The sequence below is a fragment of the Lipophrys pholis genome (assembly GCF_963383615.2).
Source record: "Lipophrys pholis genome assembly, chromosome: 2".
NCBI classification, from domain to species: domain Eukaryota; kingdom Metazoa; phylum Chordata; class Actinopteri; order Blenniiformes; family Blenniidae; genus Lipophrys; species Lipophrys pholis.
Genome location: NC_137636.1, coordinates 1,770,965 through 1,786,112, shown reverse-complemented (window position 1 = coordinate 1,786,112; position 15,148 = coordinate 1,770,965). Strand labels below are relative to the sequence as shown.

General features: G+C 45.0%; 2 protein-coding genes across 3 annotated transcripts in view; one reads left to right on the top strand and one right to left on the bottom strand.

Moving 5' to 3' along the window:
* The window catches only part of madd (MAP-kinase activating death domain), a 68,527-nt gene extending 63,932 nt beyond the window's left edge, over window positions 1–4,595 (top strand). For both annotated transcript variants that reach the window (XM_080458037.1, XM_080458038.1), the window contains 2 exons: window positions 3,477–3,523; window positions 4,296–4,595. In XM_080458037.1, the coding sequence (XP_080314163.1) occupies window positions 3,477–3,523; window positions 4,296–4,409 (161 nt within the window). In that variant the 3' untranslated portion in view covers window positions 4,410–4,595. The remainder of the gene's footprint in view (window positions 1–3,476; window positions 3,524–4,295) is intronic.
* Window positions 4,596–11,674: 7,079 nt separating this feature from the next.
* bbox1 (butyrobetaine (gamma), 2-oxoglutarate dioxygenase (gamma-butyrobetaine hydroxylase) 1) overlaps window positions 11,675–15,148 on the bottom strand; it is a 34,958-nt gene continuing 31,484 nt past the window's right edge. The window contains exons 6-8 of the mRNA XM_080458463.1: window positions 14,874–15,070; window positions 14,001–14,167; window positions 11,675–12,971 (exon numbers count right to left, since the gene is read on the bottom strand). Coding sequence (XP_080314589.1) covers window positions 12,811–12,971; window positions 14,001–14,167; window positions 14,874–15,070 — 525 coding nt within the window. The 3' untranslated portion in view covers window positions 11,675–12,810. The remainder of the gene's footprint in view (window positions 12,972–14,000; window positions 14,168–14,873; window positions 15,071–15,148) is intronic.

Below are 15,148 nucleotides of genomic sequence, written 5' to 3'. Positions count from 1 at the left end.
CCATCATTTAACAATTTTATTATTTTAATTATACGTTGGAATTACTTGTCAGTTTGCGGATTAGCTCGCTACTCAGTTTGTTTTAACAACTTATTTTAAACCATTTCACCTCAAAGCAACAGTATTTAACTTTTAACAGATTTCACAGTGTTAAGAAGCACTTGTGTTTTAACTCGAGTAACAAAGTTATTAAAAGGCTTGAATCAGTAAGTTTGGGATCATAAACACATTATTGAATTTGTATGTTTCCTGTAGTTAATTGTAGCTTTAATTTAAAATAATCTCTAATATGCCTGCGATCCAGTTTTAAAATTGGGTTTTAAATGATAACATTTATTAATAAAATAAAGCTGGCAGACGGTTTACCTCCCACACACTTTTAAATAAATCTAAAAATATAAAATTGTAACTATTGAGTCTAAATAATTAAACACAACTTTGCAGTAATGCATATTTAAAAGAAATGGAATAATTATAAATACTTAATTGTTTGACCACTCGTAATGTATTAGGTATTAAATTTCACACATATCTGAAATGTATTTGTTATAATTATGGTGGTTGGATCATAAATATGAGAAATGTCTGATTCTATCAAATATTAAAAGCTTTTTAGGGTTGATAGCCAGGGTGTCAAACATGCAGCCGAAGTTCACCTTTAGCCGGCTCCAGCGGTAAAATAGTGCCATAATAACTTCTAATTTAAAACTTAAAACAGAAAGTTTTTCAGTATTGTGATGCAGAGTATACATGATTAAAATGTAAACCAAACACAAACTACTGAAATTGACTAAAATCTTGACATAAAACCAATTTTAATGAAACTTTCTGGTGCAAAACAGTAAAATGTCCCAAAATAAGATCCAAAGTCCAAAAATCTGTTTGTTTTCATATTTTAGTTAAAAGGTTCAAAATACGTCAACATAGTGGAAAATCTTCTCTGGGGGGTCGTTCTGGTCAACTGGTCCAGAATAGAACGCTGTTCAGAGGGGTGAGGGGCAGCAGGGAGGGGCAGCAGAGGGGCAGCATGGAGGCAGGTTGAGGGGCAGCAGAGGGGGGCAGGTTGATGGGCAGCATGGAGGCAGGTTGAGGGGCAGCAGAGGGGCAGGTTGAGGGGCAGCAGAGAGGCAGGGTGAAGAGGCAGGTTGAGGGGCAGCAGAGAGGCAGGTTGAGGGGGCAGGTTGAGGGGGCAGGTTGAGGGGCAGCAGAGAGGCAGGTTGAGGGGCAGCAGAGAGGCAGGTTGAGGGGGTAGTTTGAGGGGCAGCAGAGAGGCAGGGTGAGGAGGCAGGTTGAGGGGCAGCAGAGAGGCAGGTTGAGGGGCAGCAGAGGCAGGGTGAGGAGGCAGGTTGAGGGGCAGCAGAGAGGCAGGGTGAGGGGCAGGTTGAGGGGCAGCAGAGGTTGGAGGGGTTGGCTGACGCCTGGCTGGGTTACTGTCGTGTCTCTGTGCTGCTTTTGTAATGTTGCCCTCATCTTTGCCACTATGAAAACCTTCATTCTCCAGCAGGTAAAGTGTCGTCACCTTTCTCTCTTACTTCAAAGTGAATCCGTGCTGAATATTTCCTCACTCTCATCCTTCCATCATTTATTTTTATTCACTCCTCCACTTCTACCCCTCCCCCCTCCGCTTCCTTCATCACTCGCTTGATCATCTCATGTGTGTGTGTGGGTGAGCGGAGACCTCTGGTTCACTTTGGGTTTTCCCTCCATCTGTTTGGATTCTTCAGCTCTGCTTTGGGTTCTAATGAAAAGTCTGTCTGTCCTGCGGGTGGCGCTGTGGTGCTCTTTCTCTCTCTCCCTCTGTCTGTCTGTCTCTCTCTCTCTCTCCCTCTCTCTCTCTCTCTCTCTCTCTCCCTCTGTCGCTCTCTCTCTCTCTCCCTCTGTCTGTCTGTCTCTATCTCTCTCTCTCACTCTCTCCCTCTCTCTCCCTCCCTCTGTCTCTCTCTCTCTGTCTCTCTCACTATCTCCCGCTCTCTCTCTCTCTCACTCTCTCCCTCTCTCTCCCTCCCTCTGTCTCTCTCTCTCTGTCTCTCTCACTATCTCCCGCTCTCTCTCTCTCTCTGTCTGTCTGTCTGTCTCTCTCATTCTCTCCCTCCACTTTTCCCTCTCTCCTTCCCTCTCTCTCTCTCCCTCCCTCTCTCTCTTTCTCTCTCTCCTTCCCTCTCTTCCCCACTCTCTCTCTCTCTCCTTTTCCCTCTCTCCTTCCCCCTCTCTCTCTTCCTCCCTCTCTCTCTCTCTCCTTCCCTCTCTCCCTCCCTTTCTCTCTCTCTCTCCCTCGCTCCCTCACTCTCTCCCTCCCCTTTTCCCTCTCTCCTTCCCCCTCTCTCTCTTCCTCCCTCTCTCTCTCTCCTTCCCTCTCTCCCTCTCTCTCCCTCCCTATCTCTGTCTGTCTCTGTCTCTCACTCTCTCCCTCCCCTTTTCCCTCTCTCCTTCCCCCTCTCTCTCTTCCCCACTCTCTCTCTCTCTCTCCTTCCCCCTCTCCCTCCCTTTCTCTCTCTCTCTCCCTCGCTCCCTCACTCGCTCCCTCTCTCTTTCTCCCACCCTTTTTCCCTCTCTCACTCTCCCCCTCTCCCCTCCTCTCTCTCGGCTGGAGGAGAAGTTTTTCTTCTGTCTCTTCTTATAAGACGTTTCTTTATTTGTCTGTTTTTCGAGGCTCGTGAACGTCTCACCAGCAGCCACACGAGGCTCCGCCCACTACCTGCAGTTTTCACACCTAAATTATCACGATTTTAATCACGGGATTCACCGATACTCGTATTGTGTATCTGGTAACTCGGAAACGTTCTCCGACACGTGACTGACGACGTCTGAAAAGTGGAGCGTCGTCCGCATATATGGATATTTTTTATCTGTTTGAATTTTAAAGATAAACAGCGAGTAGTAGTTTGTATATATTTTATGGATTCTCTGAGGATTCACACACACTGGACGCTGCGTTACTCAGTTAACAGAGAAGAAACAAATCATTTTCTCTTTAAGTCGTAGATCAACAACGGTAAATAAGTGTGTCGCTACCAAGAACGTAATCATTTAATAAAGTCGACAACTTAAAGAAACGGTGACAATAAAGACTCAATGGAAGATTATCCAAACTGCATGAGAACTTCCAAATAGAAAAGTCGTTTTATTTAAGTATTATTACAATATTAGCGACAATATTTCATCTCAATTGACTATTTTAATGCTACAAAGTACTTTGACCAAGTTGTTAGGATTTCTGCTGTAGTATTTACTATATTTTGACTTTATTTCATTTACATGATTATTAGCCACGTTTGAGAAAAACACATTAATTGTTGCAGCAGTAATTAAAAAGTGGCTCATCCAGAACTGAGAGGAAGTGAAGTGGTCGGTTTGAGTCTGGCTGCCTGGTGCTTCTTTCCTCGGCCTCGTTTCATCTGGTTGAACCTCGTTGATCCCTGAAGACACGAAGTCCTTAAAGTTCCTGCTGCCTTTGAATTCTCTGTTCTGTCTCATAGTTCCTGAAACTAAAGAAGTGGTGATCCACAAGTACAAGACCCCCATGGTGAGTCCTCGCCGCCGCCTCGTTTCCACCACTTATTTCTTTCTACGTCGCCCTGCTGAGGCTTCCTGTGACTCTCAGGACGAACTAAACTGAACGACCCCCCGCGGCTCTGAGTCCTTCAGTCTTTCATCACCTCGCTGAGGCTGATCGCCTCCAAACCTCCACTTCCTCTCCTCCCCGCTGCGCTCCCGTTACAAACCGGTCCCGAGTTCAAAGATTCAAAAAAGTTTCTTCTTTTTTTTTTTAACCGTCTTCAAAGTGTGGGAAGAAGAGACCTCCGGTTTAACTGTCATTCCCCTCGACCGCCACTAGTCGGAGCTACAAAGCCGCCCTTTTTTTTTTTTTTTAACCTGCTAAAACCTGCTGGTAAACCATTGATTACCAGAGGTCAGCTGGAGGTTGAGACTTCAGGATATTAACGTAAACACCAAACATGATGCTGAACCATGTCCTGCGGAGAGCCTCGTACTTCGGGGGTCTGTAGCGCCAACTAGTGGCGGGCGGCTGCATGACAACTGATTGATTTAAACTGAAACACATAATCGCAGTCTTCAATGTGTTTTTGATAAATGTGATATGGAGATGAACCGTCCCAATACTTAACGCACAGCCGTAACTTTAAACAACAAATAAGAGTCAAGTTAAAAAGAAAAAACGATCAGTAGAACATGACGACCTGTTGGTGTCTCTTCCTGTTGTTGTTGTTGTTGTTGTTGTTGTTCTGGATTCTCTGCTCCAGACTGACCTCTAGTGTTTGTCTGTTTGTCTGCAGGCTCATCAGATCTGTTACTCAGTCCTCTGCCTTTTCTCCTACGTGGCGGCAGTGAAGGGGAAGGAGGCGGAAGGAAAACCCAAGATCCTGTCGCCAAGACCCCTCCCTAGCTAGTCCCCCCCGCCCCCCCCCCCCCCCCCCCCCCGTGCCTCTCCTCATGAAATGGCATCAAACTACAGACTCGACAATCCCAAACTTTATTCTAAGCACACACCCCCCCCCCCCCCTGTATATACGAGCCTGAGACCCCCTTTTTAGAGCCAGTGGTGTAGACGTGTGATCTGTGATGTCGTGTAAATACCCCCCCCCCCCCCCCCCCCAACCTATCCCTCCCTCTCTGAATTAGCTAAATGCCGTGAAAAGTCTTCGATTGTCCCCCCCCCCCCCCGTGAGGGATCAGCCCTGAGGCGCAGCGTGCATGCAGGTCCCGTGCACAGCCTTCACAACAGTGTAGCTCCAAGCCCCGCCCCCAGCCCCCAGCCCCACCCACAAACTGTGTGAGTTATCCTGTGATCTGTGGTTACTGTGACAGTCTGGCCAAGGCCCCCCCATTCCCCCCCACCGCTAAGGAACGCTGCTGTACACTGCGCCAGAGCAACGCATGCAAACGCTTCGTAAACGGTGTTCGAATCCCCCATGAATGTTCTCCGACCCCCCCGTGATGAGTGTTCTCCGACCCCCCCGTGATGAGTGTTCTCCGACCCCTCCGTGAGTGTTCTCTGCCCCCCCGCGATGAGTGTTCTCCGACCCCCCTGAGTGTTCTCTGACCCCCCCCATGAGTGTTCTCTGCCCCCCCCCCCCGCGATGAGCGTTGTATCCCCCCCTTCTCTGACCCTCCATGAGTGTTCTCTGACCCCCCCCCCCATGAATGTTCTACCACCCCCCCCCCCCACCATGAGGGTTCTCTGACCCCCCCCACCAGGCTGAATTACTGTTCTAGTTCTGCTGTTCTGTGGTCTGCTGTTACCAATTGCATGTTACTATGACAACCACAAATAAATATTATATATATTTCTATATATAGTATTTATTTAATATATACATATATTGACTGTACATTTCTTTGATGAAAGGAGAAAAAAAAAAGAAACTGTTGATTTGCTGGATGTGCAGTACGTGAGGAGTACTTTCCATTACCAGTTGTCGTACTTCCACACGGTGACCAGCGTACGCCGCTTTTTGTGTTTTTATAGTTTATGTCAATATGACGACTTCAACGTGACGCTACTTGTTTAAAGTTTTTTCCGTGATCGCAGGTCAGTCACATGACCAGATGTTGCATTTAGGCCCCGCCCCAAACATGAAGTATTCATTTGTAACTGCACTTGATTCAAGTAACCTTTATTTAAAACCAATTAAATCTTTTAAAAGAAAACATCTTGAACAAACAATTGGATATAAAGTCGTATAAAAAAATTTAAGTTTCACAAAAATACAGATCAGAATGTTTGAATGTTGATTGTCATTGTGGCCGTACTCAGTAGTTTTAAAAGTAGTAAAGTGGATTATACGGTGTAACCTGGACTCCAGTAGGAGTGAAGCTGAATAGATCAAAGGAAGTACTTAGTAGTACTGTATTTATAATGCCTCAAAGTTTCCTTAGACAATCTAGCTTCATCTAAAAAGACATAAAATTATAAAATTCTCTTGCTGAATCTCACAGAAACAAGAAAATTGATTTTGATTGACGAGAAAACATCAAAGTGTTTTTATTGAACTTCAGTTCAGAACGAGTTCAAAGTGAAAGTTTGTCACTGAAATGAAAGGAAAACTACAAATTGTTTGAGTTCAAAGATCAAAGTTTCTCCGTCGTGTGACTGACCGGCGAGGCGTGCGCGTGCGTGTGCGCGTGCGTGTGTGTGTGTGTGTGTGTGTGTGTAAACAGTTTCTCCAGCAATATATGGGTACAGTTGTAACACTGGAAGATGTTTTATTTTCCGGCGCAGGGAGGAAAAGAAACGGTGAAATAAAAGTGATGTGAGACGTTTCTGCTGAACGGACTCTTTATTTTTGTTTTTGAACGATTATTCCGACTCGTCTCCCGTCACTGTTTAGCCGACTGCTGTAAAGAGAGGAGGAAAATAAAAAGGTGTAAGTATTCCAGTCTTTGAGGAAGTATTTATAGATTATGTACAGCTTTGGCAATATAATAAAGTTGTCCCAAATGAAGCTTTTCTTGGTCTTTGTGTGAAAGAAAGTGTGAAATCACAATAAACATGATTTACAACTTCATTTTTTTATTTGCACAATTCAAACTTCAATATTTACACAATGAAATCCCGTATTGAGCTAAAAGTTAAAACCTTTTAAAATGTTACTGTAATAAGATATTTTTCTTGTACCAAAAAAGAGCTCTAGAAGGAACGTCCACAAGCTCTAAGATATAGAAGCTTATTGTTCGGTGTGTTTTCACATGTTGGAGTCCTGACGGGTCCTTTAGTTTAATCAGAAATGTTGAAAATGAACTACGTCACAAACTCTGCTTCACCCTCTTCCTCCACAATTTAACGACTCGAGTCTTAAAGCAGAATGACTCTGTCATCACACACTTTTCTATATCAGATGATTGTAAAAGTTTTAACATTATATAATTATTTTTCTTAATGATCTGCCTCTCACTAAAACCTCTAGTAAAACAATAGATATATAATAATAGAACTCAGTTTGGACGATGAACATAAAGTCTAATAAATAAATAAGATTTGTTCTTTTCCCACACGGTTCGGTGTGACGGTCCGGCCAGTAAAAATAAATGGGAGTGACCCCTCTCACCTCTGATAGAGCAGCTCAGAGCCTCGCTGACGCTCCTGGAACTTTACAGCCTTGAATTCAATAATCTGCACGTCAGCAGATTTCTTCAGTTCAAACAGGAAGCGACACGCAGAAGGTTGAAAACCTGACCGGAGGATAAACGTTTCTTCCTCTTGCAGCCATAAACTGATCACATCTTGACTTCTCGTCCAGTAAAGTAGAACAAGGTTGAAGTTACTAAACTTTATAGTTTTATTAAACTTTATTAAAATCTGCTGTTGTTCGTCTCTCTTCGCTGGAGCTCAGCTCCTCTTCCTCCCTCACGTTCATCCACTGCCTCCAGACCTTCAAACGGAAACTGTATCTAGAAACCAAAACTTCATGAGCTTCACAAAAAGTCCAAAATCAAAGGCGACATTTTTTATTTTTTATTTTTACAAAGTCCGTCCGTCCACATGTCCAGAAGAGTTTTAGTGCCGCTGAAGAAAAATATAAATTCGGAGGCAAAAAAAAAAAAAGTCCAAAATCAAAGTCGACATTTTTCTTTGGAGGTTAAAGAAACCGACTTTAATCACATCAAATCACTTAATTCTGACTGTATCGTGTTGCTGACTGCTGATGGACGTGTGATGTTACACAGGATTTCCTGGATTAATAAGAAGACATTTTATCAGCAGCCCAGGATCCGTGTCTTTGTCCTTCGTACTGGACGAACGTCCGCGACGGAACCAGGCAGCAGCTGTTCTGTCTCTTCTGGTCCTGGTTCTGATGAGAACTGACCCTGTTTAGGAGCTGAATTCTGTCCTGAAGCATCTTTTCATCACTTCATTCAACCTGCCGTGCAGTTTGAGAAACAGTCACGCGCCTCCGGAAAAAAACAATCTCAACTTTGATTTTTGACTTTTTCTGAAATGCACGAGTTTTTTTTTTTTTTTACCTCCGGAAAGTAAAAATTCACATTTTTTTCGTCGTGCATTTCAGTCAAAGTCGAGATTTTTTTTTTCGAGATAAAAAAAAATAAAAAATGTGCATTTCAAGATAAGACCAAAATCAATATCGAATATCTTTTAGGGGAGATAAAAAAAGACTAAACCTTCATGCATTTCAGAAAAACTCGAAAAATCAAAGTCGACATTTTATTTTCCAGAGGTTAAAAAAAAAAAATACTTGAAAAAATCAAGAGATGCCAGTGGGGAAAACCAAGATGGCGGTGTTTTGGGCGCCGCCATATTTATTTCTCGGTCGCCGCCATCTTGAAATGGTGCTATGCGGAAGCATGGATGGAAATGATGCAAAATGAGGCACCGGAAGTGACGTAGATAGAAGCCGACCCACGGGAAGTGACGTGGATAGAAGCCGACCCACAGGAAGTGACGTGGATAGAAGCCGACCCACAGGAAGTGACGTAGATAGAAGCCGACCCACAGGAAGTGACGTAGATAGAAGCCGACCCACAGGAAGTGACGTAAATAGAAGCCGACCCACAGGAAGTGACGAAGATAGAAGCCGACCCACAGGAAGTGACGTAAATAGAAGCCGACCCACAGGAAGTGACGAAGATAGAAGCCGACCCACAGGAAGTGACGTAAATAGAAGCCGACCCACAGGAAGTGACGAAGATAGAAGCCGACCCACAGGAAGTGACGTGGATAGAAGCCGACCCACAGGAAGTGACGTAAATAGAAGCCGACCCACAGGAAGTGACGAAGATAGAAGCCGACCCACAGGAAGTGACGAAGATAGAAGCCGACCCACAGGAAGTGACGAAGATAGAAGCCGACCCACAGGAAGTGACGTAAATAGAAGCCGACCCACAGGAAGTGACGTGGATAGAAGCCGACCCACAGGAAGGGATGAAAAACACTGAACATGAAGGAAGTTACGTACACGAAAGCCGACCCACAGGAAGTTTATGTTGTTCTTTCTATCTTTGTTCCATGTGTTGGTTTATTAAAAACGTATAATTTATTACCACAAGAAAACTTGCTGAAGTAAATGTGGGTTGAAAAGCTGTTTGTTGAAAAGAAACGACAGACGGACCTTTTCTCTTAGAAAAGAGCAGAGTGGAGTTAGATGAGACACTTTTCTCATTTTGTCCTGAAGGTAAAGAAACATGACAAATAGAATAAAAGCATTTAACATTATTTCAGGATGTCTGAAATAATTCTACCTCGTTTCTTTATCAATAATTAATTTCCATTAAAACATCATTACCTCAAATATCAACGTTATAATTTCTTTTCAGAAGGTTTGTAGTGATTCTATCTGAGGCTGGAGGTCAGTCAGAGTGTTTTCATCATGATTCTTCATTTTAAATCCTCCTCACTTAAAGGTTTCATCATTTACTGTAATAAATGATTTAAAGTAATTTTGTTTAGAAGAAGAAGAATCATACAGTATCTAAAGAAATTCAGGATCTCCTTCACTATACTTTTTGGTTCTAAGTATTCTTCCCTCTTCATCATGAGAGTGAATCTTTTCTTTCTCGGCTGTTTTTATAAGTTGAATGAGGAATATGATGGTTTGTTCTCCTTCCTCACTCCACTTGGCTCTGGACCTTAGAAATACTCTTTATTCAGATACAATCTACCTGGATGTACCTTCCAGTGTACTTGTGCTTCCCAGAACTGAACATGACCCATGAAGCCATGAAGTAACTTTAGCCACTGATGTCATTCTGCCTTTTAAATATGGCGGCGACCACAAACAAGTATGACGGCGCCCGTAAGCCACCATCTTGATACCGCACTGGCGGGTTTCAGTTCTGGAGAATCAAAGTCGCACTGCGGATCATGTACTCCTGCCTCCCACCGACAGTGGCGCTGTGATTGTGCTTTGGAACAAAATGGCGGCGACCTGCAGGAAGCGGCCATATTTCATGTACTACCACCTCCCACCAAGAGTGGCGCTGTGGTGGTGATTCGGAAAAAAATGGCGGAACAATATGGCGGCGATCACAAGGGAGCGGCCATATTGTCGGCCATTTTGGATTCCCCACTGGCAGCCTCTCGAAAAAGTGGAAAATCTAAGCTCCGCCTCCTCTCCCGTCTCTTCCTGGATGGATTACAGTTACTCTCATCATAAAATACTTTGTTTCTAAAGTATCAGCAGCTAATCCACATTTAACCGCTCTAAATTCTATCATCCTCCTGATGAGACATTCTACTGATAATATCTGATATTATTTCATGTTGATAAATGTTGGAGTGAGTAAGTTTGTTCTCCTTGTGTAGTAAAACTTTACTCACACTGACAATACTCTTAAAAAACAACTCCTATTGCAGTTTCAGTCTTTTCCTCTGAAGCGTTAAAATAAGACGACAAACTGTTTAGTCCAGTGACGATGATCCTCAGGATCACTGACTAGTGACTAGTTAGATAAATAACCAACGACCGTCCCGGGATTAAGACGACTTCATTCAACACGTAGTTCCTGAATCTGAACGTAAACAAACATGAAACATGAAAAATAACAAAAAAAAACATCTCAAACTGACGGACCGGTAGATCAACCACCCAAACACCAAATATGGTTCTTTAAAAGCACATAACTGAACCAATACAAAGATAAATATATCTTATATATATATATATATATATATATATAGGGGGGAGGGGGGGGGGGGTTCACATCTCAAACTGACCTCCTGACACCACAACGCCTGAATACTCCAATATTCAGGTCCAGTCCAGGTATTCTGGCCGTTTCAGTGTCGCTCAGCTTGAAATTTACCAGGAGAACCCGTCTGTTGTCCTCGTCAGCAGGTTGTCCTCGCCAGCAGGTTGTCCTCATCAGCAGGTTGTCCTCGCTAGCAGGTTGTCCTCATCAGCAGGTTGTCCTCATCAGCAGGTTGTCCTCATCAGCAGGTTGTCCTCGTTAGCAGGTTGTCCTCATCAGCAGGTTGTCCTCGTTAGCAGGTTGTCCTCATCAGCAGATTGTCCTCATCAGCAGGTTGTCCTCATCAGCAGTTTGTCCTCATCAGCAGGTTGTCCTCGCCAGCAGGTTGTCCTCATCAGCAGGTTGTCCTCATTAAGGTGAGTTAACAGGTAAATATGTGTCGTGTCCAGTACAGGGGGTCACTCAGACCAGGTCCTCACAGGTTCTACTGTACCGCCTCCGCCTCGCTCCGTTCTCCTGGTTCTGCAGGCTGAGGTTCTGTTTTTATTCTTTCAGTCGGCCAGCGTTGATGAAGCTCTGAAGGTGAAGTAAACGACTCGGCAACATGAATCACATGACAAAGTGAATCGATAATGAAATTCATTACCAACACTTATAATCTAATATTATTGATTAGTTGTTGCAGCCCTACATGCAGTATCTAATATCCTAAAGAAGTAAGTTACCAGGAAGCTCCAGCTCGACCAGGCGCAGTACCACTTTGTACCACCAGGCAGTGCATCGAGTCACTTCTCTTCCTTTGTTCAGCCCACAAACAGAATCGACTCATTCTGACACGATGTTGAATTAAAATCTGAACTGAAGAGCAGCGACTCTCTACTGCCACCCGGTGCACACAGTGGGATTACTTCAGACGTACTGTACCTTTAAATAATTACAATACGCTTCAGTATTAATGATACTCATTCTCAACGAGAACAAAACTTCATTGGAACAAAAATCAACAGGCTCAGTTTTACATTTTATTCGCAAATATGTGCATTTACATGTTTTATTTCAAAAACTTCTTTCAACAGGAAATGAAAACTTCAGGTTGAGAAAATACAAGATTTAAAAAAAACTTTTTTTTTTTTACATTGTCAACCAAACTGGATTTTAAATCCCCGGAGATTAAGAAACTTTTGTCGATTTGTCGAGTGGAAAGTTAAAAAGTTTAAATTCAGTTCATGAAGCAGTTTCTCTTGTAAAGGACTGGAACACATTAAAATAAACGTTTATACGTACCGAAAAACATTTTCAAGCAAATCATTAAAAATATGTTAAGGTGGAGTACCGAGCAAAAATATACTTTAGTTTTACTTATCAAACTTCATCAACTTTTCCTTCAAATATAAAAAGTGTTTCTCTTTGACGTTGCATTGTTGTGTTGCTTTAGAGGAAGTGTGAGTTTCTGTGTTTGTATGTTCGTCTTTCTAAGCCCCGCCCACATAATCCTAAATCCAAACCTCTTCTGGGATTGAAAGATGTAAACTAGATTTTATGAGACGTGTGAACAAGCAGCTTGTTGTTTTCTTTTGCAGTCAAACTGAACAAAAGTCACAAAACTAATTTTTAAAAATTTTTAGTGAAGAAGCAGAGCCTCGCTGTGATTGGCTGGTTCCCTGTTCGCTAATCCTGATTGGTTGTTTTCCTCAGAGTCTTTTCATTGGTTTTTTAAAAGCTGAAATACAAAACTAACTTCTGGAACTCTGCAATGACATCTGGAGGGTTCTGGAGCAGCTCAGGGGGTTCTGGAGCAGCTCGGGGGTTCTGGAGCAGCTGGGGGATTCTGGAGCAGCTCAGGCAGTTCTGGAGCAGCTGGAGGGTTCTGCAGCAGCACAGGGGGTTCTGGAGCAGCTGGGGAATTCTGGAGCAGCTCAGGGAGTTCTGCAGCAGCTGGAGGGTTCTGCAGCAGCACAGGGGGTTCTGCAGCAGCACAGGGGGGTTCTGGAGCAGCTGGAGGGTTCTGCAGCAGCTCGGGGGTTCTGCAGCAGCTGGAGGGTTCTGCAGCAGCACAGGGGGTTCTGGAGCAGCTTGGGGGTTCTGGAGCAGCTCGGGGGTTCTGCAGCAGCTCGGGGTTCTGGAGCTGCATGTTGCGTCCGGAGCTCACATGTTCTCCTGCACCGCCTTGCGGAGGATCCGGAGACGCGACATGACCTCGTCCCAGTCCAGGTAGGCGCCCTCCAGGTGCCGCAGCCTGCCGGGCCTGCTGACGTAGCTCCTCCGGCCGTGAAGCAGGCGCCAGTTATCGAAAGTCACCAAGTCGCCTGAGACAGAAAAACAACACTGAACGTCAGGGTGTGTGTGTGTGTGTGTGTGTGTGTGTGTGTGTGTGTGTGTGTGTGTGTGTGTGTGTGTGTGTGTGTGTGTGTGTGTGTGTGTGTGTGTCTTTATGGGGACTTCGGTCTGTGAAGCAGTTCTTGTCTTCAGGACCTCGTCGGTCCTCAACGAGACACATAAACCAGAATGTGTGTGTGGCGGATTGCCTCGATCAGAGAATGAGTCCCTCACGGAGAGGTGAGAGGTGAGAGGTGAGAGGTGAGAGGTGAGAGGTGAGAGGTGAGAGGTGAGAGGTGAGAGGTCGGAGGTCAGAGGTCAGAGGTCAGCAGAGCACAGAGCTGCTGATGAGCCTTGAGAAGCTTCATTGTGCTTCAAACTGAAAAAATGAGCCAACACACTTTAAATGTTCAGGACAAACTGGGAGCTGGAAGACGACACCGTCCTTCTTGTCCCTGGAGTCTCTGGGTTCCAGAAGAGGAACCGGCTCCTGGGCCGGTTCTGCCGGTCGGAGCGGCGGAGGTCTGATCGACGCTCGCTTCATCTTTTTCACCGCAGGCTCTTTCCCTCACATGATGCCGCCGCTCTTGGGAGGCGGTTTAAAGCGTGTTGCCTTCAGGCGTGGTTGGAGGACACACACACACACACACACACACACACACACACACACACACACACACACACACACACACACACACACACACACACACACACACACACACACACACACACACACACACACACACACACACACACACACACACACACACACACAGGGCTGGGCTTTTCTTTCCTCTTTCCAACAGAACAGACTTCCTGAAGGACGGGTCACTGGAACGAGGCCAGGAAACTACGCAGCAGCCCTGCTAATGCCGTCGCGCTCCGACGTCCTCAAGCTCTCATTCAGCGGCGTTAGTTTATCTCTGACCCCCCCCCCCCGTCGACCTTCATGCTGCCGAGCGTCTTAGCGAGTCGCCGTGGTAGAACAGTGTAAACTAAGCGTGTGCTGGCTCACTGACCTGGCTCCATCTTGTAGGTGACCACGTTCTCCGGCCGGTTCATGACGTCCACGAACGCCCGCAGCGCCCGGTAGAAGGGCTGCACCTGCTGCAGCGGGGCGTCCAGCACAGAGTCTCTGGTGGCGTTGTTGAAGTTGATCCTCATGACTCGACCGTCTCTGTCCACGCTGCTCAGGAGGAGACAGGAGGTCAGAGCTCCAGACGTGGAGATATAAATATCATCAATAATATACCACCGTCGTTTTATTAAACTATCAATATTCTGAAATGTTAAAGAGTTCATTTTGATACCATATCAGTATTTTAGAGCTATTTACTCAGAGATGAGTCAAACTGTCACCAATCATGTGGCAAATCGCTCGATGGGAAATCCTCTTTAAACACAGTTTACATTAACCAGGGTTGTCGGTCACAAGGCAGATCCTGCTCTAATGCATCCACATGAAAAATGAAAACCATTGACAGCCTCAGTTTAACAATAACAAGAAGAGTTTCCAAATATTTGAATTGCAAATGAAGCGTTTTAATTCAAAGTTGATTGTTTTTCTCTCATTTATCTGCCACATTTAGTTGGGTTCTGTTGTTCTCTATCATTGTAAGAGCGCTTTGAGATGTTTGTTGATGTGATTTAGCGCTTTACAAATAAAACTGAATTGAATTGAATTGAATATAGTGAATAAATCTCGTGTTCTCATTTGATTTCTTGAGCTACAGGCTGCAATACCCTCCCCGGCCAGCAGATGGCAGTGTTTCCTTTCAAATCCCCGACACGGAGCCGTCCTGTGTCCCTCTCTGACTCTCACAGCGACTCGCCTCCTCAGGCAGACCCAGTCAATGTGGCCTCAGGTCAGAGGGACAGTTTCCCCGACTCACTCGATGATGCGGTTCTTGGACTGCAGCATGAAGTCGCAGTAGTCGGTCCCGGTGTCGGTGAAATCCACGTGCAGCTGGCTGAGCAGCGCGAAGGCCTCGGGGTCCTCGCTCTGCAGCAGCTCGGCCATGTGGAACCCGTCCACCACCTCGCTCTCCCCGCCCTGCGCAGCCTGGTTGATGCAGTGCAGGAACTGGACCTGCACACACACACACACACACACACACACACACACACACACCTTTAACATCTCTAATCCAGGAGCATTTCTCTTCAT